Below are 26,115 nucleotides of genomic sequence, written 5' to 3'. Positions count from 1 at the left end.
AATGGAATATGTAGGGCTAGTCATGCAGGCTTTTATCCAAAGAATAATATTAGGGGGAAACCTCATAGCATTTAAAACATCTAGAACAAAGTCCCATCTAACGTTATCATAAGCTTTCATAATATCCACTTTCATGGCACACCTAGGAGAAGGTGAAGACCTATGATAGCCCCTTATAAGCTCTTGTGAAAGAAAGATATTATCAGCAATTCTCCTCCTAGGGACAAAAGCTGATTGCACAGGATCAATGAGATCATGTAGAACAGTCTTAATCCTATCAGCAATGATCTTCGAAATACACTTATACAAAGTATTACAGCAAGAGATAGGACGAAAGTCTCCCACTCTTTCAACATTGGGGGTCTTAGGAATAAGAGCAATGGAGGTACTGTTCACTTCCTGAAGGAGCTCCCCCGAAGTAAAAAAAGATTGGATAGCTTCAACAACCTCTCTCCCCACAATATCCCAGGCTTTCAAAAAGAAGCCAGCAGAATACCCATCAGGCCCAGGGGTCTTATTTGCTTTAAGGGAACGAAAAGCATCAGTGATCACTTTCACAGTAACTTCCCTAGCATGGATATGATATTGAGCTTCAGACACTCTTTTGGTGACCAGATTACTAATCCTATCATACCCATTGTAATGGTCATTAAAAGGCTTCCCAAATAAACTAGTGAAAGAGTCCGCAAAGGATTTATGGACCTCATCACTTTTAGTCACTCTATCCCCATTAGGAAGGACAACACTATGAATTCGCCCCCTATTCACATTCCCCTTAATAGTTCTAAAGAAGAATTTGGAATTCCTGTCCCCTAAACCTAACCACTGGACCCGAGATTTCTGATGAGCAAGGCTTTCCTCAGCTTTACTGAGATCCACATATCTACCATAGGCAGTCCTTTCCTCCTCTTGAAGAGTTAAGTTCATCGGATCTTTATCAAGCTTAATCTGAGAATTAAGTAGCTGATCCTTTGCCACTCCAACTCTGGTAGAAATCTCGCTGTACTCCTTTTTGTTCAAAGCTTTTAAAATAGGTTTTAGAGATTTAAGCTTTTGACAAACCCTAAACATAGGAGAGCCCCTGACATATTTTCTCCACATATCATGCACTTTAGGAAGGAACTCAACATGGTCAGCCCAAAAATCAAAAAAACTTAAAAGGTTTATTAAGTTTAACAGCATCAGAACCAAAATGCACAATCACAGGAGAATGATCAGAGACTCCAAGAGGCAAAAAGAGAGCATGTGAGTTAGGATTAACAGTAAGCCACCTCTCATTAACGAGAACCCTATCAATTTTAGAGGTAATAAAATTGCCACCCCCCCGCTTATTAGACCAAGTAAATTGACACCCTTTATAACATAAGTCTTCCAACTCAGAATCCAAAATCAGATTATTGAAGGTACCATTTTTACTATTCCAACCCTCCTTACCCCTCATTTTTTCATACGAAAACCGAACAGCATTAAAATCACCAAGGAAGACAGAAGGGTGACTAGCATGGTTGATAGCAATTTTTTTTAGATCACAAAAAAGAGGAAGTCTCAACTCATGCTTATTTTCTGCATAAACAAAAGTAGCAAAAAAATTAAAGTCACTTTCAAAAACAGTCACCTTAACAAAAATGAATTGGTTTGACTGTTGAACCACCAAAATATCACAAAAGTTTGGGTCCCAACAAATCCAAATTCTAGCTGGCAGATCTGGTTGTGAGTTGGACAACAACTTCCAATTTTTAAAGCTTTGTTCAAAAATTTTAGCTTCATTTTCCAGTTTAATTTTTGCCTCCAAAACTCCCATAATTTTAATATCTTCTTTTTTCACAAAATCAATGACTTCTTTATGTTTTGAAGGGTGGTTAAACCCTTTGACATTCCAACAAGAAAGATTTATAGACATGATTAACATAACAAAAATCTGGACACAACCAGATCACCACAAAAAAAAAAAAATCACTAATTTACCTCTTTTTCTTCCTTTGGCTTCCTGAGTTTCTGCCAGAGGACCTATTCTTGGTGGAACTGCCCACATTTTTCCTACTATCTCCCTTTCCTCCCAGTATTTTCAGTGAATTAGCTCTTACTGCCTCTTTTCCACCCTGCATTTCCAGGGAATATGCTCTTTCTGCCTCTGTTCCCCCATGCTCAATGCTGCTAATAATTTCTGCTACTGCGGGGTGAACGAGCTCCACAACCCCAGAATGGAATGCAGGTATCTGATCAGTATCAATAGTAGCAATTTTTTCAATCTCAGAATGATCAGGCTGAATTTCAGCCACTATGTCATGCCCCTATCAAAGTGTAGCCCAAGCAAAGCTCTACCTTTTCTTCAAAGAGACTAGGGTAGAGACACCTAAGAACTAAGTGTATTTCTAGAGAGAAGGTGTATGTAGAGAGAGAGCGTACCAGATATAGGGTTTTGCGGAAAAAAGGAGATGAAAAAGTGAAGTAGAAACATGCTACTGCAACTGATATACTTGAGGCTCGCTCAAGCGAAGGAGTGGTCGCTCGAGCGACCAGACACAAAAGAACCTCTCTCGAGTGCAAGAAGCGTCGCTTGAGCGAACAATGCAAAGCCTCAAGTCTACAACCCAGAAGCATGCTCGAGCGCAAGAGTGCTCGCTAGAGCGAAGAAACTCAAAACATAGTCCTCGCTCACTCGAGCGAAGAAACATAACCTTCAGGTCAAAAAGAGACGCAAACGCACGCTCGAGCGCAAGAGTGCTCGCTCGAGCCAAGAGACACACCGCTCAAAGCTCGCTCGAGCGAAGGAACCCTGGCTCGAGCGAAGGAACTAAAACCCAAAGCTCGCACGAGCAACAAAATCCTCGCTTGAGCGAAGAAACCAAAATCTGGACAGCAACTATTTTTTTCAAATCACACCCAACCTGTTTCAAACCTGCCTAATCCATCTCAAAAATCAAATACAAAGAATTTAAAGGACGCAAACAAGATAAAGACAACAACAACCATGACAGAACCCAAGTTCGGAATACAATAAACAATGGAGGGAAAACTGGGATCGCTATACCACACTGGTGGTTCATCATCATCTACTGCACACTTTGTACAAAAATAACACCAACCATTTAATATACTATTTATAAGACTCATACGTAATATTTCATTTTCATTGTATTTAGATTATAAATTTAAATACCGATTTAAAAAATAAAAAAAAAAACTTATATTTCATTCATATTATTTAGGGAAAATTGGTCTAACATGTAGCACCTGTATCCTTCAAAGCTTATGGGAAAGTGTATTCGAATCCTTTATTTTTATTCTGAAAATCTTTGGTGTTATTATGGATTGGTTTTGGAGGAGTATAATCTAATTTAAACTTGTTGGGTTTGGTTGTTCGTACTTGTTCTTGTCAAAAGTTCATTGGAAACTTAGAAATTCTATTCTAGGGTCAATACCAGCCTTCCTAAGGGTCGACCCTTACCTGTTGGCGATGTCGCTGGAAAATAGGGTAGACACCAGACTGGGGAGGGTCGACCCTCTTATGTCTGTGTGTTAGTTGCTGGCAAATAGGGTCGACCCGTTCCTGTCTAAGGGTCGACCCCCCCTTACTTGTGCAGATTGTCTTTTCTACCTAAGGGTAGACCCCCATGCTCGAAAGGTTGACCACTGCGTGTTTTTTTTTTCCCGATTTTTGAGGTCCGAATGGGTCCTATCTAAGGGGGGTTTTGGCCCTATTATTTTATTTGACCTTAGGGCTATTTCTTACTACTATAAATAGGCCCAAACCATTTTTCTTTCATGATTTTCATCCCCTTTTTCCTCTTGAACTGTGATTTCTCTCTTCTCTCTCTAAAACTCAAACTTTTTCACTTAAATTTCTAGATCTACTCACCTAGAGTGACCTTTTCACCTTGCTCCTTTGAGATTAAGTGTAGAGCTTGTCAAGGGCTTCATTTTGATCAGAGCAAAACGTGGTTTTGTCACCACCGACTTTTGAGCTTCCTCTCTTCTCTCTCGTCTAAGCTTGAGGTAGGGATATTCTACTCTTTAATATGGGTTTTAACCTAGATATTTGTCATTTCGTGTAAATTGTGGGATTTGGGAAGATTTGAGTGAAGTTAGGGATTGGGTTTCAATTTTTGAAAGAGGGGTTTTCTATTTGGGGTTGCATATGTGTATGTGAGGTCTTGAAAATAGGGTTATTTGTATATAAATGATGAAATTGAGTCTTGGGGGTTGATGTTTAAAAAGGGGGAGATTTGCCCTAATACGAGTTAAATAAATTATTGGTATAAATAATGAAATCGTTATGAGAAATATGAAATTGGAAGAATGCACAAGTGAGTTGTGTAGTTGGATTTGATAAATCACTCATATATGGAAAATATGATAAATTATTTGTTTGTTAGATTTATTTATCTGTTTAGAAATATCTGCTTTGGGCTATCGGTAGAGGATAGCTATGATTGTTGTAGAAACTACATGAGGATTAGGTGAATTGAAACTAATCAATTGGATTATGTCATTAAATATGACGGTTGGATTAAACTATTCAATATGTGATTTGATTGGTCATTGTATATGACAACTTGTTTAAATACATTGTATATGTATCTTTGTTTGAAAGGAGATAAAGGATGTACTCCATTGTTTGGGAGGAGATAGGGGATGGACTCCATTGATAATTAAGTTAGCCGTAGTGTCCAGGGTGAAAGTCACGAAATCTTATATATTTATGGGTGCTGGTTCCCTCGGACGTGGTTCTGTAAAATGGCAAGAAATAGAAGTGTTGAATTTGATGAATGTATTGAATTGTGAACCATTGAGTTGTAGTCTCATATTGGTTGCTTGATAATAATGAATTTGGCTAATTGATTTATCCAAAATGGTAGAATGGAAATGAATTGAGATATTGGTTATCTATATTGAATGACCTTGAAAAGAATATGTGTTGGTTAAGAATGTTGCACATTTATTTGATGCTCATATTTTAGTTAATTCTCATTGTAGACGCGCCCGGATTAGGCTTGCTACTACAATTCGAACTCAAATGTCACGGTTCTGAATCTAATCTTGCAAAGTGCAATGCAAGACCGATAAATCACCAAAGAGTCCAAATCCGGCAAATCGTTTTGAAAAACTGATTTTTTTGTAAAGAAGTGCCAAATATGGACTGCTTTGCCAGATACAGAGTCGCCACCTAAATATTTTATTTTTGGGAAATTTAGGAAACCCTGACTCGTTGCCTAAGGCCACGTGTCCGTCATCACCAAAGTTGCTTCGGCTCGGGAACTTGGGTATGAGAGGGGAAGGTCATGCAATGAGCACCCCCGCTAGCCCGATCAAAGATCGGCCTGTACTAAGCATGATATCTTGTTTTTGAAAACACATGTGCTCTTATTTCGGTTAATTTGCTAATCTTACTACGTGATGCGCACAACATACAAGTATAGACTAGATCGCCTAATTTGGAACAAAACATTGCATATCCATTTGTTTTGAAAATGGTTTGAAGTTTGCTACTCGCAAGTAGGCTAAATCGAGGATTTCAATGAATTGTTCCAATTCAAGCAATCCAACCTTCACCCGCAGGCATTCAAGCAGTTATATCAACTAAGCAGTTAGCCTCATGGCAAGCATGCTATACATGGCAATCAATAACTCATGCAATATGCTAAAGCGTAAACACTCACAGTGTACTCTGAGCCAAAACAAAGAACTAGTTAGAAATCAATGCATGATCCTAGTTCATGTTAAGATGGCTAATGCAACACATGCGAAAATGCATCTAAAGTAGGCTCGACTATTCTAGAATGTCATGTGAAATGCAACTTGATAATCCTGTATTCAACTTGGTATTGAAATACAATGCAGTTTGTATGATGCGCCGAGCCCGGAGCATGCAAGACAGATGAATGGATGCATGCATGCAAGCATAAGGTATGCTAAACAAAATATGCCCTAATCTAACCACTGTAAGCAAGTAAGTAAAAGGGAGAAAGACATGGGGTTGGAAGACATGCACACACACACGCACACACACTTATTACAAAATTCGCCCTCTCGACGGAGGGTCTGAATGAATAATACAAATTAACTAACTAACTAACTAACTAACAAGCTAATTAATTACACAACAAATTGAATAACTAGCTACAACTAATTATTACAAAACTTTAACTAATTATCAAATTAACTAATTAAATACAAATTCATGCTAATGAATAAGAAAAGCAATAAACAATGCTGCCTCAGCTCTGCTTGAAGTTAGAAGAGGATGCATGCTCGGTTCTTGTCCCGAAAACTCTCCGGTTGCTCTCTTGTGGCTCTGTCTGCAGGGTGTCCTTGAAAACTTACTCCTGGATCTTACCAAAACCATGCTGGGGAGTGCACCAGTGGCCTGCCGACCATGAGGAGCTTCTACCGACCACCCTGCCGGCCAAGAGTACAAACTGCCGACCAAAGATGAGGGGGGTGCCGGCCAAGGATGAGAGGCTGCTGACCACTGGTGTGGTATGACACCAAGCTGCAACAGAGCACAAAACAGAGGAAAGATAGGGTCTCCCATGGATATGTACGCACTATGCCACCCTATATCACCTCGAAACATCAAGGGAGAGGCATAATCGGATCCAAGACCATCAATCACGTATTTCGATGCATGATGGCCAAAGATCTAACTTGTACAAATCAATGTAAAATGAATGCACAAATAAACATATAAATGCCTAGAACTCTATCATGCATCGTCAAGAGCGTCGGCGGCCGACAATTGAGGCACGTTTCATCACTTCAAGTATGAAACGTCTCTCGTTTCTCGTGCTCGTATTAATACTTAATCCAAACAACAATGTAACACAAGCATGGCAAACATGCAATATGACTTAAGCATGCAAGCATGCAATGCAATATGAATAACCTAACAAGGCTAATGGCATGCACCATGCATAATGCTAAGAACAACTAGCCTACACAATGCAAATGGACAACATAGCATACACAATGCGATGTAACCTAAGCATGCAAACACATGGCATACACAATGCTATGAACTACATAGAAACAATCATGGCATACTCAATGCTATGAACTACATGGCATGCTCAATGCTAAATAAGATGAGCATGCAAGCAACATGCAAGTGAACATGCTAAATGGACATAAACCAAAAGGGGTAGACCTCAGTTATGCCCAAATAAGTGGCCATAAGTATTGAAAAGATGGTATGAAAAGCATGAAAAGGCAAGGCAAACATGCATGCCAATTGGCTCAAGGATCAAAGCATAAAGATGTGACTCTTAAGCACACTTAAAGAGTGACAAACATGGATATATGATAGCACCCAAAAGTTCTAAAAGCATGCATGAAATGGTGTCAAACCACCCTAGCAAGGCACATAAAGCATGCAAAAAGTTCAAAGCTCGAAAATAGCAAAGGGACTTAAGCCATGGCTATACAAAGTAAGCCCAAAGGGGCAAGGGCATCAAAACAGTCCCAAGGCAGGTCAAGGTGAGTCTAAAAACATGCTTGAAGCTAGCCATAACAAGCTAGAACAAAAGGCCAAAAACATGAAGCATACTAGGCTACAAAAGGGGTGTTGAACTACACCTATTAAAACCAAACATGGCATGACTTGGATAACATAAAACAGAGTTACATCATGTCAAAATAAGCCCAAAAACCTACTAAGATGGCATCCCAAAGACCTAATCATAGAGGCATGCACAATGATCCATTCATAAGGCATAAAACACCAACTCTTCAAGGCATTGAAAGTATGACAAAGGCAAGTGTATGACCATGAAACATGTACTGATATAACACGTCAAATGATTCCAAAGCATGAAAACATCACAAGTTTAGCGTACAAGCTCCCTTAAGACTCAAGGCTAGTCAAAGCATTTCCTCTATAGCTATACTAACATGAGTGATATGACCATGGCAGCCCAAAACAGTCTTAGGACAGCCCAAAATAAGAATAAAATAATCTTGGAGCATAGCCAAAATATGCTAGAATGATGAGCCAAAACAATATGCATATAAGGCTAGTAATCAAGATTTGTTCTACAAGTGCATGAGTCACTCAAGAGACAACCAAAACAGCTTTATACAGAGTTATGGCATGTCAAATGATGATAAAAAACCCACTGAAATGGAGTCAATACATGGTAGCAAGACATGCTACTTTGATAAGCCACAAATGGGATTACACTACACATACAAGATGCATGTAGAAGGTGACCAAACCAGCCATGGATAGAGTTAATACAGGTCCTAAAAGTCACAAAAAAGGACCTGAACTAAGCCTCAAAAGTATAGGGATACATGCTCCTTTGATAGGCCAATAATTCAAGCAAATAAAATAAAAAGAGAGGGGGATCACCCCCTCTGATTTGAGGCCTCAAAACCACATGCTTACCACTGAAAATCCACTAGATTTCAGTGGCTACAAGGCCAAACAAAGACTAACTCAAAGGCCTTAAAGCATGGCACAAAACAAGGCCAAACAAGGCATACAAGAGGGTAGAACACCCTTAACACCAAAGAGGCCTTAAACAATCATCAAAAGCACTTAAATACATAACTTTTTTCAGTTGAAAGCAAGGCCTAAAACAAAATGCAAGGATGGCCAAAATGAGATACAAATAAACGCTAAAAAGGGGAATATACTCACCCTTGAAGATTAACTTCGAAACCAGCAACTTCTGAGGCCAAAAACCAAGTTTCAGAGCTCATGTAACACTCCCAAGAACCTCAGCTCAATGATGGTGGTGTAACACTATGTGTTGTAGTGCAAAAGTGCAAGAAAAAAGGACTTTAGAGCACAAACAAACAAAATATAAAGAGAGAGAATGAGAAATATAGAGAGAAAGAGATACAACTTCTCTAAAAAATGCTCAACCCCTGATAGAGAGGAAGGGCCTCTCCTTATATAGAAGAGGGCAATGTAAAGCTTGTTAAACAAGCTTGGCAAGAGCTTCATCCCTCCATATGTGTATGGAGGAGAGATGAGTGAAAACCAGCTGGCTCAAAAGATTTGGCATGAAACCTGCTGAGACAAGTGTTCTGCCGACCATCAGTTGTGGCCTGTAGTGCTTCAATGATGGCCGGCAGGCATCATCAGTAGCAGGCAGGGGAAAAAGCAAGGCCGGCGGGGCCAAAAAGTGGCCGGCAGTGCACTATGAGGATCAAGCTAGAAGGGCCAACACATGGTCCAAGAATGGGGCAGAAAGGATACACGGTTTGGAAAGCTCAAGCTTGTGACATTCTGCCGCGAAAGTCGAGTACTCGACGAGCAATCGAACTTATGGTTGGATGTACCTGCAAGCACAACCAAGTCTTGAGGATGGTCAAAAATGGGGTGTCTACAGTTGCCCCTCTTTGACAGAACTCGAAAGTCACAAGGTGACGGGAGTGAATGTCAAAGCCCAGAGACGACCCATTTTTGACAAGGCCAAAGACTTAGGCTAATCATTCAATACAATCATGCAGAGATGCGGCCGCAGGCTGGGGAAAGATGCAAATAACATGCACGATGCAAGAGCATAACTTATGATTATGCAAAGAAAGCTATAACGAGGCAATTATATACAATAAATGCAACAGTTTTAAGCAGGCGAATACAAATCTAACTACATTACAGGCAAAAAGGATGTAAGAGAATTACACAATTCTCGCTACGCCTCACACGGAGTAAATACAATACCTGTTTGATTTGTCTGGTCGCGCCAGCTTCAAATGAACCGTACATACAATATTGTGCCTGTAAAAGAAAGAAACTCAACAGGTACAATATTGTTAGAAACATGCATAATGATGCAAGTGAAAAGCGCGTAATAACGTAAGATAAAACATGCGTAACGGCGCAGGTTAAAGAAGTACGTAATAGCGCAAATTAAAGCATGCGAAACAACGCAAGTTAAAGAAGTACGTAACGGCACAAATAAAACATGTGAGACAACGCAAGTTAAAGAAATGCGAAACAACGCAAATAAAACATGCGAGACATCACAGGTTAAAGAAATGCGAAACAACGCAAGTAAAACATGCGAGACAATACAGGTTAAAGAAATGCAAAACAATGCAAATAAAACATGCAAGACAACGCGGGTTATAGGAATGCGAAACAACGCAAATAAAACAAGCGAGACAACGCAAGTTATAGGAATGCCAAAACAACGCAAATAAAACATGCGACACAACGCAGGTTATAGGAATGCGAAACAACGCAAATAAAACATGCGAGACAACGCAGGTTACAGGAATGCGAAACAACGCAAATAAAGCATACGAGACAACGCAGGTTACAGGAATGCGAAACAACGCAAATAAAACATGCAAGACAACGCAGGTTATATGGATACAAAATAATGTAAGTAAAAAAACAAGCGTAACAGCGCAAGTTATGTATGCAAAATAATGAAAATAAAAACAAGCGTAACAGCGCAAGTTATGCATGCATAATAATGTAAATAACTGTAGACGCGCCCGAAAGTCCCGGGAAAAATCCCGTTTTGTTCATTTGGGCTCACTATAGTTCGGACTCAATGTCACGGTTCTGAATCTAATCTCACAAAGTGTGATGCGAGATTGATAAATCACTAAAGAGTCCAAATCTGGCAAATTGTTTTGAAAAACTGATTTTTAGAAAGAAGTGCCAAACATGGACTTCTTTGCTAGATACAGAGTCACCACCTAAATATTTTATTTTTGGGAAATTTAGGAAACCCTGACTCGTGCCTAAGGCCATGTGTCCGTCATCACCAAAGTTGCCTCGGCTCGGGAACTTGGGTACGAGAGAGGAAGGTCATCTATGAGCACCCCCACTCGCCCGATCAAAGATCAGCCTGTACTAAGCATGATATCTTGTTTTTGAAAACACATGTGTTCTTATTCCTGTTAATTAGCTAGAATTACTATGTGACGCGCACAACACACAAGTACAGACTAGATCGCCTAATTTGGAACAAGTTGAAAGAAATAAGTATTCTAAGTTAACAAAGCATTGAAATGGCCTCATGACGAGGGATGCATGCATGCTCGAATCGACTCGCTAGGAAATCCATCGCGATGCCCCAACTTGCCTCTATTTGCAACTGTTTTCATAACACTTCACCAAGCTCCACAAAGCTTCAACTCCACCTAGGAGACCTCTAGGGATGCTGCCGACCAGTTGTTGGGGAGGGCGACCACCTGCCGACCACTTTTCTTACTGAAAAACCAGAAAAAGTGGTCGGCCAGCTAGTAATACTGGTCGGCCGACCAGTTTTGCTGCACTTCTTCCAGTTTGCTGCAACATAGAGCAAGAAAGGGCATGGCAATGTATTTGCAAGATATATGTGCACAGCCACCCTCCCTATCATTACACGAGCTCAAGGGAGTATAGTTCTTGATCCTCGGGCCATCAATCACGTATCTCGATGCATGATGGCCTGGGAGCCGAATTGCGCAACTCAATATGAAATGAATAAACATATGAACACGTAAAGCCTAAAACTCCATCATGTATAGTCAAGAGTGTCGGTGACCGGGAATTGAGGTACATTTCATCACTTTGAGTATGAAACGCCCCTCGTTTCCTGCGTTTGGGCTAACTCCTATCCCAAACACAATGCAACACATAACATGGCATGCACAATGCAATGCAACATGGAGTATGTAAAAATACAATGCAACGCAAGCATGGAAATATGCAATGCAACATGAACAACCTAACAACGCTAATGCCATGCACAATGCTAATGCATACATACTCAATGCAAGGCAACACAAGCATGGAACAATATGAACAACAACTAGCATACGCAATGCAAATGGACATGGAATATACAATGCAATGAACCACATGGCATACACAATGCTCGATGGACTTAAACGAAAATGGATAGGCCTCAGCGATGTCCAAATCAGTGGCCATAACACCAAGACTAAGGCACTAAAAGGCAAGACACACATGCACACATATTGGTCCACAAGCTAGGCAACAAGAACACAACCCTTAGGGGCACTCAAGGGGTGACAAAAGTGGAAGCATGGCAAGACAATATGCTCTGAAATTACATGCAAAGTGAAGCCATATCATGCAAATAGCTCAAATAAAGCATGCCAAGAGACTTGAAATTCAAAGCCAGTCAAGGGCTTTACACTACAACCATACCAAGCAGTGCTCAAATGACCTAAAGAACTCAAAACAGACCTAATGCATGTCAAAATAGTGGTCGAAATGGATTGAAATGATAGCATGCTAAGCAAGAAAAAGCATGCCCAAATGATGGCTCGCAAGCAAGGCACAAAGCTCAACTCTCAAATACAATTAGAGAGTGATAAATATGAAAGTATGGCAAAGAGATAAGCTCTGAAATTCCATGCCAAATGATGCCAATGTATGCAAACATCACAAATATGGCATGCTAGGGACAGCCAAAGGATTTGCACTATAACTATACAAAACATGAGTGATATGACCATGGCAGCCCAAAACAGTCCTAGAACAGCCCAAAATATCAATAAAATCATGTTGGAGCATAGCCAAAATATGCTAGAATGATGAGCCAAAACAACATGCATACAAAGCTAGTAAGCAAGATTTATACTACAAGTACATGAAGCATGCAAGAGGCTATCAAACCTACTTTAGGTAGAGTTATGACATGCTAAATAATGACCAAAAACCTGTTGAAATGAAGCACATACATGCTAGAAAGAAATGTTACTTTGATGAGCCATAAATGGGATTGCACTACAGATACAAGAAGCATGCAAAAGGTGACCAAACCAACCATGGAAAGAGTCAAGGTAGGTCCAAGAAATCAAAATAGTAGAAACACATCCTCCTTTGATAGGCCAATAATGTAAGGAAACAAGAGAAGAGGAGGGGGGACAACCCCCACCCATTTGGGACCTCAAAGCAGGGTTTTTACCACTGAAAATCCTCTAGATTTCAGTGGTCAAAAGGCAATGAAAAGTTGTTTTGAAAGGCCTTGAAAGATGGCTCAAAAGCTATAGAAGCTAAGGAACAAAAGGGAGAGACAACCCTAGCCAAACAAGGCTTAAACCACCATTTTTAGGACTGAAAAATAGAGGTTTTTGTAGTTCAACACTAACCCAAAAATAGCCTCAAAATAAGGGAAAAAGGGTGGTGAAGCAAGTGTGCAAAACAAGTGCAAAAGAGGAGATGTGCTTACCCTTGTAGCACAGCAGCAAAATGGCCTCTTTGCTGGCTTAAATGACCTTCCAACAGTCCAAAAATGAGCTCTAAGGGGCCTCAGCCCAATGATATTCAACTTTGATGAAGGATGCCTTGGCAAACTAGTTGTATATCTCTACTTCTATACACTTCTATGCACAAAAGGAGCAAGAGAGAGAGGCAGAGATCTTGCTCTGGAAGTTTTGTAGAGAGAGAGGGAGTTTAGTGAGAGAAGCTCTCAAGCTTGTCCAAGAAGTCTTTTTTTTTTTTGCAAAATGGGAGATATGGCTCATATATAGCAAAAAGCAAGAGTTGGTTCGAAATATCTGTTTTAAGGATAGCTGGAGGTTGTGGAGATTAGCTAGAGAGAAAATATCTTCAAAAAAATCTTAGTTTGGGACCTGCCAGCCACTTTTCTGGTTGACCGACCACTTTTTCTAGTCGGCCAGCTAGTTTTTCTGGTTGGCGGACCGCTTTTCTACTTTCCAGGTCCAACTTCAAATGGGCATAACTCCTTCATTTGGACTCTTTTTCAGGTCATTCTTATGTCCAAATTGAATCCCCGGAAGTTAGCTTTCCAATGGAACCAACCTTGCATCAAAATTCCAACTGTGAAAAAATTTATGCCTATTTTCGTGAAGCCGCGCAGTTTTGGTCCTACCCGGATTCATGCCGAACTTCTCCCAAACTAATTTTCTTCTCTCCTTTCCTATTTTCTTCAACTCCAAACCTCTAAAAAAAGTGTTTTGAAAGTTTTTTCAAAGATTTCATCTCTATTTCATTCATTTCCACTTTGTCCTTGCTCGGTTTACCAAAAAGCGCAACATTTAACGAAATGTGAGCGTCGAAATATCGTAGGAACTTTATTTTCAAAACATTTTGAAAGAGAGGGTTTCAAGGTCTAAAATCTTTTAATCAAGATTGTTTTGGTCCAAAAGGGGTATGAAGTTGAGATTTGTCTCTCTCATTGCCGAAGAAACTGAACTTTTGCCTAGCACACATTTCTCCACCAAGTAAACCATCAGTAGTGCCCAAGTCTTACGGGCAGTCAAAAATGGGGTGTCTATAGTTGCCCCTCTTTGATAGAACTCAGAAGTCAAGAAGTGACGGGAGTGAATGTCAAAGGCCAGAGACGACCCATTTTTTACAAGATCGAAGACTTGGACAAACAAACAAAATACAGATGTAGTTGGTTGAACTCGCAGGCTGCCTACGTATCCCTTTTCAAGGAATCAAACCAGCGTAGTTCAGGGGCAGGATGCAAAATGTTATGCAGGAAGATTTTGATTATTGGACTTATAGCTACGCGAATCCGATTTGGGTGGTGTGAACAGACAGTCGCATCTGCTGTTGTTAACCGATTTTGATAATTGGACTTATACGCTACGCGAAGCCGGTTTGATAATTGGACTTATACGCTATGTGAGGCCGGTTTGAAAATTAGACTTATACGCTTCGCGAAGCCGGTTTGAAAATTGGACTTATACGCTACGCGAAGCCGGTTTGATAATTCAGGATTTATGAAATGCAATGCAATGCAATGTAATAGCTAGGAAGTGAAGGTACCTTACAGGGGCAATTGGCAATGACCTACCTCATGCTGTTGGGGACCTTCCCCTTCTTCTCGGGTGAATCACAGGTACTACTTTTCTCCCTGACTATGGTCGCAGCTTTCCCTATTCTCTAACAGGGTGACAAACTAGGTTGGTTCAGTATCCAGAGTTGAGGCGCATACATATGCTATCTCAATCTATGGGGCTGTGTAGACACCCCATTTTTGACCGTCCTCAAGACTTGGACGTCACCGTTTGAACACTCGGGTGATTATCCATGTTTGTGTTCGTTTGGAGTTCCCGGAGGCCTCGGCTCGCGTGCCTTGCCTCAGGATCTCCGAACTTGACCGTTTAGTGTCTGGTTTTGCACCAAACACTTGTGTTTTGCCTTGGAAGGGCAGGGTAGGGCTTGTGGACCATCCCCACCCATCACCGGCAGTGGCTAGAGGCCACCGGCTAGTTTTTGCTGCCACCGGCAATGTATATTGCCGGCCGGCACTATTTGTTGCCGGTCAGCACTTTTTAGTGCCGGCCTGCACTCTTTTTGGCCAAGATGGCATTTTTGGCCCGCCGATTACTGTGCATCTGCTTTTGTAGATATTTTAAGACAGTTGTCTTGCTTTTGCTCCCCTCCATACACGTGTATGGAGGGATCTCCCTCTTATGAAGCTTGTCTTGTAAGCTTTACAAGACAAGAAGTGCCATAAAGGGAGAGGTTGGTCTCTTGGCTTGAAGGGTTAGACATTTTAAGATATTTTGAGAGCTTAGACAGCCATTGTTAGGGTTTGAGATCTAGGGTTAGGGTTTGTTACACCTTATCTCTCTCTTTTTCCCTCTTGTGTGTGTTTTAGTGTGTTTAGTCCATACTATTGCACACAAACACATAGTGTTTCACCTTCCTTTGGCTCTTGAGGTTCTAAGGGACTGGTTTTGAAGTTTTGGTTTTGGATTCAAGCTAAGGAAGGCCATTGGAGCATCATTGTTGAAGAAGGCTTCAAGGGTAAGAATCTCACCCCTTTTTACCTCATTTTTGCATTGTATTTCTACCTATCTTGAATTCGTTTTTAAGCTTAGTGTATAATACAAAAAAGTTCTATTTTTTAGTCCTCTTGATTGTTTATTAAGAGTGTTTTGTGGTTTGGGTAAGTTTGAACACCCTTAGGCCTTAAAAGGCCTCATTTTGTGCCCTTTTGTGCTAGCTCCGGGATTTTCGTGTTGGGGTCTGTTCACCACTGAAATCTTGAGGGATTTCAGTGGTGAAGATGATGCCTTGAAGTCCCAAGAAGGAGAGGGCCACCCCCTCTCCTTGTTGTCCTTGAAAAGGGCATGTTTTGGCCTCTTGAGAGAGCATTATGTTTGAGGGTGTATTGACCATGACTTGGCTGCTTTTTTATGCTTAATATGTCATGTTATGCCTCTGTTTTTACTTGGTTTTGGTACTCCATGCATGCTTAGCGTAGTTGCCATGTAATGCCTTGTTTATGCCTTAATATGCTTTAGGTTGCTAGCCTTTGTTGGAGCATGTTTTAGGCTTAGTCTTGTGAAGATTATGTGCTTATTTTGCCATGTTTTAGGTCTGTCCATAAGTGTTTGGGTCGATTTTGGCATGCATCATATAGCCCCTTTGCATTTCGGCTTGTTGGCCTTAAGTATGTGAATGTATAGCATGCCATCCTTGCATTGTTTTGGTGATTTGGGACCATCCACCATGCTATTTCAGACCTTATTGTATGCTTGAGAGTTCGCATTTGATGTCCCTTTAATGCCTTGTAAGGTTGTCATCTCATGGTCCATGTTTTGGTGATTATGCATGCCTTTGTTTTAAGTCATTTGGATGCCATCTAAGTGATCCTTAGGCCTTGTATTAATGTCCCAAAACTCTGTTTTTGGTCAATAAGCTCATGCCATGTTTGGTCTTGCTTAGTGTAGTCCAATGCTCCATTGGTTTGTTTTGAGCACTTAGGCCATTTGTTGCATATTTGGTTTGATTTATTGCTTGGTTTGGCACTATGTTTTAGCATGATTTCAATGCTTATGTTGCATGCTAATTAGTCCATGATTCCCCCTTTCAAATGTATTTGAGGGTTGTTCAATTTGTGCTTAAGTGTCGGCCTTCAATTAGGTGCATGTGTGCATGTATTTGGTCCCTCATTATAGCATTTTGGCTACTGTTTTAGGCCTATTTTGAGCTGCCTAATTCATGCATAAGTCCATCTTTGCATCCATTTGCATGCCCCTATGTTTGCTTGTATGCTTGCATAAGTTTGTTGCCATGCCATGTTGCATCCTTAGCTTGTGTGCCTAGGTCGCATTGCATCTTGCATGCATGCCTTGTTCCTTGACTTGATGATAGGAATTGGGCCTTGTTTGGTTTGATTGGTTTGCATTGCATTGGAAATCAAAGTTGCATACTTGGTTCTTTGGGCCATCATGCATGGAAATGCGTGATTGGTGGTCCGAGAATCGAGGCACATGCCCCTTTGAGTCATTATCATGATAAGGGGCATGGTTGGTGCATATATGCCTTGAATTGTGCTGCCATGCTTTGCCTTGCCCTCTGTTGCTGTCATTTGCAGATTCTGCAGGAACACTCTGCTGACCGGCAGTGTAAGGTGCCGACCGACAACAATTCCTCTGCCGACAGCTTCATTTTATGCCGATGGGCACACACCACTGCCGGTGGTAATTCCACTCAGCCGGTGGCAATCCCCGGTGCCCAAGGACGCAGTCCTGAGGTTTTGACAGCCTCCAGAGGAGTGAAGGAAGGAAAACAGAGGCAGCCTATGCATGGTGGTGCGTTTCTCGAGGCGGTTTATTTGTTTTCTTAGCTTAATTTAATTTGTTAATTAAATTGATTAATTTGTAATATTTAATTAGCTTGCGTAGTTAATTAATTTGTAATATTTATTTGGTCCCTCTGAGTGAGGGTAAATATGTAATAAGTGTGCGTGAGTGTGTGTATGCCTTCCAACCTCACGTCTTTCTTCCCTTTTATTTACCAGCTTATGATGGTAGATTAGGGCACGTTTAAATTAGCATACCTCATGCTATGCATGCGTGCATCCATGCATTTGTATTGCATGCATTAGGCTCGGTACATCACGCTAACTGCATTTGTACTTCAATTAAAAAATTGACTATGTGATAGTTGATCGCATTTCAGATGCCATGCTTAGGTTAGCCGAGTCTATCTAATTGCATCCTGTATGTGTTGCATTAGGCAATTCAACATGAACTAGGACACGCATGTTAGCTAACTAGTTTACTGTTTTGGCACGGAGTACGATGTAAGTATTTTCGCTTTAGCATCTCGCATGCGTGTGAATGTTAACATGACAGTATGCCTGCCATGCGGCTAAGTGTTTATGTGTTAAACTGTTTTAAATGCCTGTGGGTGAAGGTTGGATTGTTTGAGTTGGAAAAACTCATTGAAATCCGTGTTTTAGCCTACTTGCGAGTAGCAAATTCCAAAACATTTTCAAAACAAACGGATATGCAATGTTCCTTTCCAAATTAGGCAATCTAGTCTATACTTGTTTGCTATACGCATAACATAGTAATTCTAGGCTAATAAATGGAATAAGAACACATAACGTTTTCAAAATCGGGTATCATGGTTAGTAGAGGCCGGTCTTTGGACCGGGCGAAAGGGAGTGCTCATAGCTGACCTTCCCCGATCGTACCCAAGCTCCCGAGCCGAGACAACTCCAGTGATGACGGACATGTGGCCTTCGGCACCGAGTCAGGGTTTCCTAAATTCCCTCATTTTAAAAAATATTTAGGTGGCGACTCTATATCTGGCAAAGCAGTCCATGTTTGGCACTACTTCTTCAAAAATCTGTTTCTCAAAACGATTTGCCAGATTTGGACTCTTTGGTTCAGATTAAGAACCGTGACACAAATCGAGTCCGAACTGTAGCAGCGAGGCCCCCCTCCGCGGGCGCGTCTACAGGCTGCCACACAGATTTCATGCCGATGATATACCCCTTGGTATTTAAACCAGACTTTAGTCTCGAAAATCCCGAACCTTTTCATTCTAGGCATGACCCATTCGAACTCTAGTTTCCACCGTCTCAGTTTGTCTCCTAGGAACTCACCGCAAACACGGGTAGGTGGCTATACCAGACCACTGGAAGTCGTTCAGGCACGACAAACACCAAAGGAATTGCACCTTTAGAGGATTTAAGGTCTCCTAGACTAGAAAGTGCACAAGACAGTGCGAATAAAGATGCAGGATTTAAGGTCTCCTAGACCAGAGGATTTAAGGACTCCTAGACCAGCATAAAACAGATAGGATGCAATGGATGTAACAGATAGAGCAATAGATGCAAATGGGGTAACGCACTCCAACCACGCTGGAATCGTGAGGTGAGGCAGAACAAAGAAAACCAATCAGGAGCGCATTCCACGCAACCGGAGATAAATTCCAAACACGCAGAAAACGTGTGAGGAAGGGGACACTCTAACCACGCTGAAATCGTGAGAAGAGGCCTGAAAACAACCGTCTAGGTGCATACACAACGCAACCTGAGATGAATTCCAAACACGCTGAAATCGTGTGAGGAAAAGAACTCTCTAACCATGCTAAAATCGCGAGAAGAGGCTCGAAGACAACCACCTAGCTACGTACACAACACAACCTGAGACAAATTCCAAACACACTGAAATCGTGTGAGGAAAGGGACACTCAAACCACGCTGAAATCGTGAGAGGAGGTCCGAAAACAAACTGCCCAGGTGCGTACACGACGCAACCTGAGATGAATTCCAAACACGCTAAAATCATGTGAGGAAAAGAACACTCTAACCACGCTGAAATCGTGAGAGGAGGTCGAAAACAGAACGCCCAAGCACGTACACGACGCGACCTGGGATGAATTCCAAGCACGGTGAAATTGTGTAAGGAAAGGGATACTCAAACCACGCTGAAATCGTGAGACGAGGTCCGAAAACAAACGGCCAGGTGCGTACACGACGTAACCTGAGATGAATTCCAAACACGCTGAAATCGTGTGAGGAAAGGGACACTCAAACCATGCTGAAATCGTGAGAAGAGGCCTGAAAACAACCGCCTAGGTGCGTACACGACGCAACCTGAGATAAATTCCAAACACGCTGAAATTGTGTGAGAAAAAGGACACTCAAACCACGTTGAAATCGTGAGAGGAGGTCCGAAAACAAACCGCCCAGGTGCGTACACAACACAACCTGAGATAAATTCCAAACACGCTGAAATCGTGTGAGAAAAGGGACACTCAAACCACGCTAAAATCGTGAGAGGAGGTCCGAAAACAAACCGCCCAGGTGCGTACACAACACAACCTGAGATAAATTCCAAACACGCTGAAATCGTGTGAGAAAAGGGACACTCAAACCACGCTAAAATCGTGAGAGGAGGTCCGAAAACAAACCGCCCAAGTGCGTACACGACGCAACCTGAGATGAATTCTAAACATGCTGAAATCGTGTGAGGAAAAGAACACTCTAACCACGCTAAAATCGTGAGAGGAGGTCCGAAAACAAACCGCCCAAGTGCGTACACGACGCAACCTGAGATGAATTCTAAACATGCTGAAATCGTGTGAGGAAAAGAACACTCTAACCACGCTGAAATCGTGAGAGGAGGTCGAAAACAAAACGCCAAAGCGCGTACATGACGCGACCTGGGATGAATTCCAAACACGCTGAAATCGTGTGAGGAAAGGGACACTCAAACCATGCTAAAATCGTGAGAAGTGGCCTGAAAACAACTGCCCAGGTGCGTACACAACACAACCTGAGATGAATTCCAAACACGCAGAAATCGTGTGAGGAAATGGACACTCAAACCACGCTGAAATCGTGAGAGGAGGTCTGAAACAAACTATCAAGCGCGTGCTCAGCACAACCTGCAAAAGTCTCGGAGGACAACGATCCTAAACACAGCTCGGCGTAAAAGGATAAATGGTACAAGATAACACAAGATGCAAATAAACACAATAAGTGCGATGATACAGTACATGTTACAAGCAATGTAGAGCATGATGTTTAGGGAATGCAATAAACAAACAAAGCGACACTTTAGAAAGCACCTCATGGAGTGAGTGGCGGTAAACCACATTACTCTAACGGGGATCTCCCCTCCATTGTGTTCTTCGAACACTTACCTTCAACTCGCAGTACAAAGGTCCTGCATGCAGAAACCACAAATGTCGTTTTCCTTCCTGATCATATTCACAACTTTCCCTCGTTGCAAACATAACCAAGATAACTTTGACGGGGAATGGTACTCAGGGAGAGCAGTCTGATTGCCACTCTGGCATTGAAACAATCAACACAGTATTCTGTTCACTCTGAACACACAGCTCATACAGCACACAGCTCATTCTGAACACACAGCTCGTAACATAGTACTCTGCTCATTCTGAACACACAGGATGCAAGGACGGAATTTGCAGGAGTTGAGACATACTCAGATACCCGACATTTTTCCTCTTTTCTTTTGCTTTGCAGCCCGGAACTTTCATAACTTCAGATAGGTCCTGGTTTTACTATTTTGACATGACCTGGGTTGAACCCTGCAGTTTTATGAAAGAACCAATCCTATTTTGGCACAAATATTGAGAACGGCACAACACTCCTGAGCACAAAACGATTCATTTTGAAATTGAGAAATGAGTTCTTAACTGGGTATTGAGCCTACGATTGGACCCAGCGCAGTACGACTCAACAAAGAAAAACAAAAGGTAAACAACCTAAACACAAACAAAGACACTTGAAACGACTCAAAACAAGAATCGAGACAAACAAAAACAAGTGACACGACACTCAGACGTGTTCCAATGGCGAGAGACCTCTCAGTTCGTGAGGAGCCAGTTTCTTCGGGTATTGTTTCCTACCCTTTCTCATTTGTGATTCTCATATCACTCGGCCCTCAGGCTCTGTTTTTCTGAAAAAGCCCGTTACTCACTTTTCCTCTCAGTGCACATCTCTCTATTCTTCAATCTCTCATTTTTTTTTATCCCTCCCTTGGGTGGTTGATGGATAAGCAGGAAGTTGTGGGCTCTTACCCCTGTTATTCTACCAGATTCTTATTCTTGTTCACAATAGCGAGTTTCTCCCACAGAGGGGTTGCAATGCGATCAGACGCGTAGTATATCTGCAACTGTCATCGGTTGACGATGCTATGCTAGGGAGTTTGGACGTGATTAGATCTGGCCCAGAAGAGGGAGTGGAATATCTTGCCCCATTCGAGTTCGTGCTTCGCACTTGGCTTGATACCTCGTTGCTTGGAGGATGAGAGAGCTTTCAGCCCTTTGTTATCAGCTTCAGTTGTCCCCTTTCAGGCAAATATGGTGCCCTTTCTAGCAAGTATGTTGATAACGGGGAACAGACAGAAAACCTAAGTCAACTGCGCCCTTAGTTCATCATTTTGACCATTTTTTGTTTTTGCTTTCTACCAAAACAATTTTAATCAATATGAGAGTTAGATTAACATGCTTGTTGAACTTTCTGATTTAAAATCATGCAAGTCAGGTTATGAGCACTGAAAATTTCCCTTTTTTGGGTCTAAGAAATGGTCCAATTTTAGAAAAATGGAATAATTTTCAAGAGAATTAGTCAACATCATTAAAAATTCTCAAAAACTATTTTTGCAAATGGCCACTGCTCGACCAACGCAGGATTTACTCTTGAGATGCACAACCTCAGATCCAAAACAATGAAAAATTGCCCCTTGTCTGAGCGGCACTGCATGGCAACTGAAAGTTGCCCCTAGTCTGAATAGCACCGCAGCACTGCATGGCAACGGAAAGTTGCCCCTAGTTTGAATAGCGACGCAGCATGTGGTAACCAGTCCTCACAGTGACAATTACAACCAAATTCTCGAATACATAGAAGACAACGATGACCAGAACCATCACATGGACATAGTCGAATTTGAAGTGTTTTATGGCTGGACATCAAAATGAAGTTGCCTACGTATCCCAAAGATAAGAATCAGGCCTTACGTAGTTCGGGGTTAACGTACACTTGGGTATTGACCTCTTCTTTTGCGCTCTAACTTTTGCCAAGGCCGCCCTTCCGGGTTTTCAACCTTGCGAGCTATGTTCTTCTTTTCTTTTCAATTCTTTTCATTTCTTTTCAACTTTTTTCTTTTTCATCTTTTCCTTTCATTTTCTTCATTTTTCTTCTTTTTCTTGCTCTAACTTTCGCCTGGGACGCCCTTCCGGGTTTTAAGCCCAGCGAGCCTCTCAAGGGTAAAAGTGTAGCTTTGCCCATATCAAATGGTTTGGAGATCCTGAAGTCATCTGAATCCAGGAGAATGGCTGCTGTTTACTGATGATGCAGGAGTCCATCCAATGGGGGGCTGAATTTGCCCCTAGTGTTGTGGATAGGAACTCGGTTGTCCTTCAGCAATACTTTCTTCTTTCCTCCCCTCTAGGATTTGGCATTCTTGCTGATCTTTGTTAGCTTGAGAAACATCCCAATAATTTTGAATCTTCGAGCACCTTTGACATTTTTGCCCCTAGTTTGAGGGGTGCTTCTGATCTAGCTTTGCAAGCTTCTTTTGATGACATCTGATCTTCTTGATCTGACTTCCCTGCCCCTTGTTCGAGGGTTTCTTCGAATCTGGCCACACAGGCCTCACATAGTAGTTGACCGTTGAACATGCTGAATTCAAGTTCAAGGTTTGAAAGTGAGGGGTCGAGTCTCGGGACTGAGAGCGATCCTAAGCTGCACAATCTCAAGAGAGATTCCACACAGGTCTTCACAGGACGGCGCAAAACTTTTTTTGAAATCTTTTAAGAAAGCGACTAATCGCTCATGCGGAAGACAATGTGAAATCAATCTGGATCAAGCCAGGATCCTTCTCAATACTCACATTAACAAGCATGATCTCAATCATTAAGGGCTTAGCATGCCTCTCTTTCTCTCAATTGATCATTTTTTTGGCAAATCCCGAGGAATTCCTTCATCTTTATCTTCATCACAATGTTCAAAAAGTTTTGAAGAACTCAGGTCAATGTAATGATTTCAAAGCACAGAAAAGACACAGTTTTTAGTCAAATGCTGCCACCTCATTTTGAACTTTTGGCACAACTAGCACAAGGCAGAAGCAAACACAAGAGTGTGAAAATCACTGTTGTTCATTCAAATCTGTTGGCATTACTAGCTCCAAGGCAGTAATAGACTCAAAAGAAAACGAAAAGACAAACACAAAATAAGCAAGTGATGTCTGAGGTAACACCCCCGAAATCACCCGACTCCAACAAAATAGGACTGACTCGGTACAACAAGACAGACCCAACTGACTCAGCAAGAAAAGACTAACTCTGTACAACACAACAAGATTGACCCAATACCCAAGTCAGAAAGTAAAGTAAATAGCATTCGCAAATGCTCAAAATAGTGTGTACCATCCCCATAGCTAGAGTGAACTGAGTGCCATCCACAGGTGGTTCATCCCCCGATCACATGGTCACATTATCTCCCAAGTTCACCGATCGAATGGCGATAGACTTTGCAGAGCTTGGTGCGGCAATGACCCCGTCATCAATCAAATCTTGCACTTCGCGGCGAAGATGAAAGCAATTGTCAGTGCCATGACCAGTTTGTTGATGGAAGGCACAGTACTGGGCAGCATCATGCATAGCCGAAAGAGGATTCGGGAGAGGCCGAGGCTCAAGGGGTTTGAGATGGCCTTGTCCAACAAGGATTTGGAAAGCTTCGGACAAAGGCATATGGAGGGCATGGAAGACCCTCTGACCTCGGGGTTGGTACTTCAAGGTTTGTGGATTTTTGTTGGACACGCCAGCAAAGGGATTGGCAAGTTCTGGCCTGGTTTGCTGACCTCTTCCTAGTGGAGGATTAGAGCTAACAGGATCGTTTCTGGTACGATGGCCCTTCTCCTGGTTTTTTCCTTGTTTCGAACTGCTCTCATTCTGAGTGACGAAAGTATCCTCCACAATCTTTGCAACAACTGCGAGCACTTGCTGTTTATTTAGCCCTTTCGCCTTCAAAGCCTCCGTTGCCCACAGAAGGTGCTCATGGGGATCAATGCCTGCCCCTACCTTGTTCTTACCTCGTGCCTTCACTTTGCCAAGGGATTGGCCTTCTTCCAATACAACCCATCCCAAGATTGGGGAGCCTTTTGTCGTGAAACTCATAGCATGTGATGTGGTCGATGAGGGAGCCAATGTGCCGGAGGCCATATTTGTCACAGTTCTTTGAAGATCTTCAATCATTCTCATCAACTCAGAAGTAGTGGGTTCACAGGTTTGAGATGATTGGGGTTCAGGTGCACCCATCATGCATAAGTCCATGCTTTCTGGAATGAACACCTCAGGTTTGGGTAGCTGGGCCGGGGTGATGTATATGCTGGGGTCGAAGGTGGATGGTAGTGTATGGATGTGGTTGAGGTGGGGAGGTGAAGAGTCAGTACTAACCTAAGGTCCTTTGGGTGGAGCTATGGTCTCTTCGTCAATAAGATCCTGAATCTTTTGACGGAGGCGGATGCAACAATTCGTATCATGACCATGTTGTTGATGATAGGCACAGTATTTAGCTAGGTCATATCTTGGTGGAAGGGGATTTGGAAGGGGCTGGGGTTCTAGGAGTTCTAGGTGCCCTTCTTCTTGCTGCTTTTTCAAAGCTTAGGAGACTCATGTAAAGAGGATTGAACTTTCGGGCTTAGGGCCAATTTGAAGTGATTGGCTTCTAGCCATTGAGGGAAGTGGTGATAGAGTCTACTTCTCAGCATTTTGCAATTGTGTTACCATCAGTAGTAGCATTGGAATTGCGAACAACATTCTTCTGCAAAGGCTCATCATCTTCCACAAAGATTCCTTGTCTGATAGCATCCTCGATTTGAACCCCCATTTCATGAAGGGCTAGAAAGGTAAACAGAGGTAGAATCACCATCTTTTGCAGTAACTTGCCATGCAAATTCTGAACAATCATCCTGATCTGATCTTTGTCGGAAGGCCTTGTAGTCATCATTGAGGCCTTTGCTCTCCATCTGGTCACGAACTCTGAGAAACCATCCTTTGGTTCTTGGCGGGTGACTTCGAGATCACAAGTTGTGACCTCAATCTGTGTGTTGTAGGAGTATTGAGCAATAAAGGCCTCCGCCAACTCTTCCCAGTTTCATTTCACAGAGTCCTCCAATTTTGCATACCAGATTGCGGCCATCCCAGACATGGTTCGGCTGAAGAGAGACAACTTCTGGGGCAAACCCATTGGCCTTAGGATATCGGAAAATAGGTGGAGGTGCACCATTGGGTCTCCAGAGCCGTCAAAGCGGTCGATATGCGGCATTTTGAATCGGTTCGGCAGAGTCACGGCTGAATCGGTGTACTCATCCTCAATATCCGGAATGGACTTCATGCCCTGAGACTTCTTGAATAGCTTTTCTAGCTTGCTCACTTTT

General features: G+C 42.0%; 1 protein-coding gene across 1 annotated transcript in view; it reads right to left on the bottom strand.

Moving 5' to 3' along the window:
• The window catches only part of LOC145821831 (uncharacterized), a 72,933-nt gene extending 47,368 nt beyond the window's left edge, over positions 1–25,565 (bottom strand). The window contains exons 1-3 of the mRNA XM_082918401.1: positions 25,463–25,565; positions 1,966–2,278; positions 62–1,153 (exon numbers count right to left, since the gene is read on the bottom strand). Of these exons, the coding sequence (XP_082774527.1) occupies positions 62–1,153; positions 1,966–2,278; positions 25,463–25,565 (1,508 nt within the window). The remainder of the gene's footprint in view (positions 1–61; positions 1,154–1,965; positions 2,279–25,462) is intronic.
• Between the last annotated feature and the right edge of the window lie 550 nt (positions 25,566–26,115).

Source organism: Camellia sinensis, chromosome 3 (genome assembly GCF_055761805.1).
Source record: "Camellia sinensis isolate YWXY chromosome 3, ASM5576180v1, whole genome shotgun sequence".
Classification (NCBI taxonomy): Eukaryota; Viridiplantae; Streptophyta; class Magnoliopsida; order Ericales; family Theaceae; genus Camellia; species Camellia sinensis.
The sequence above is the reverse complement of the archived record's forward strand: the minus strand, read 5'-3'. Positions and strand labels throughout refer to the sequence as shown.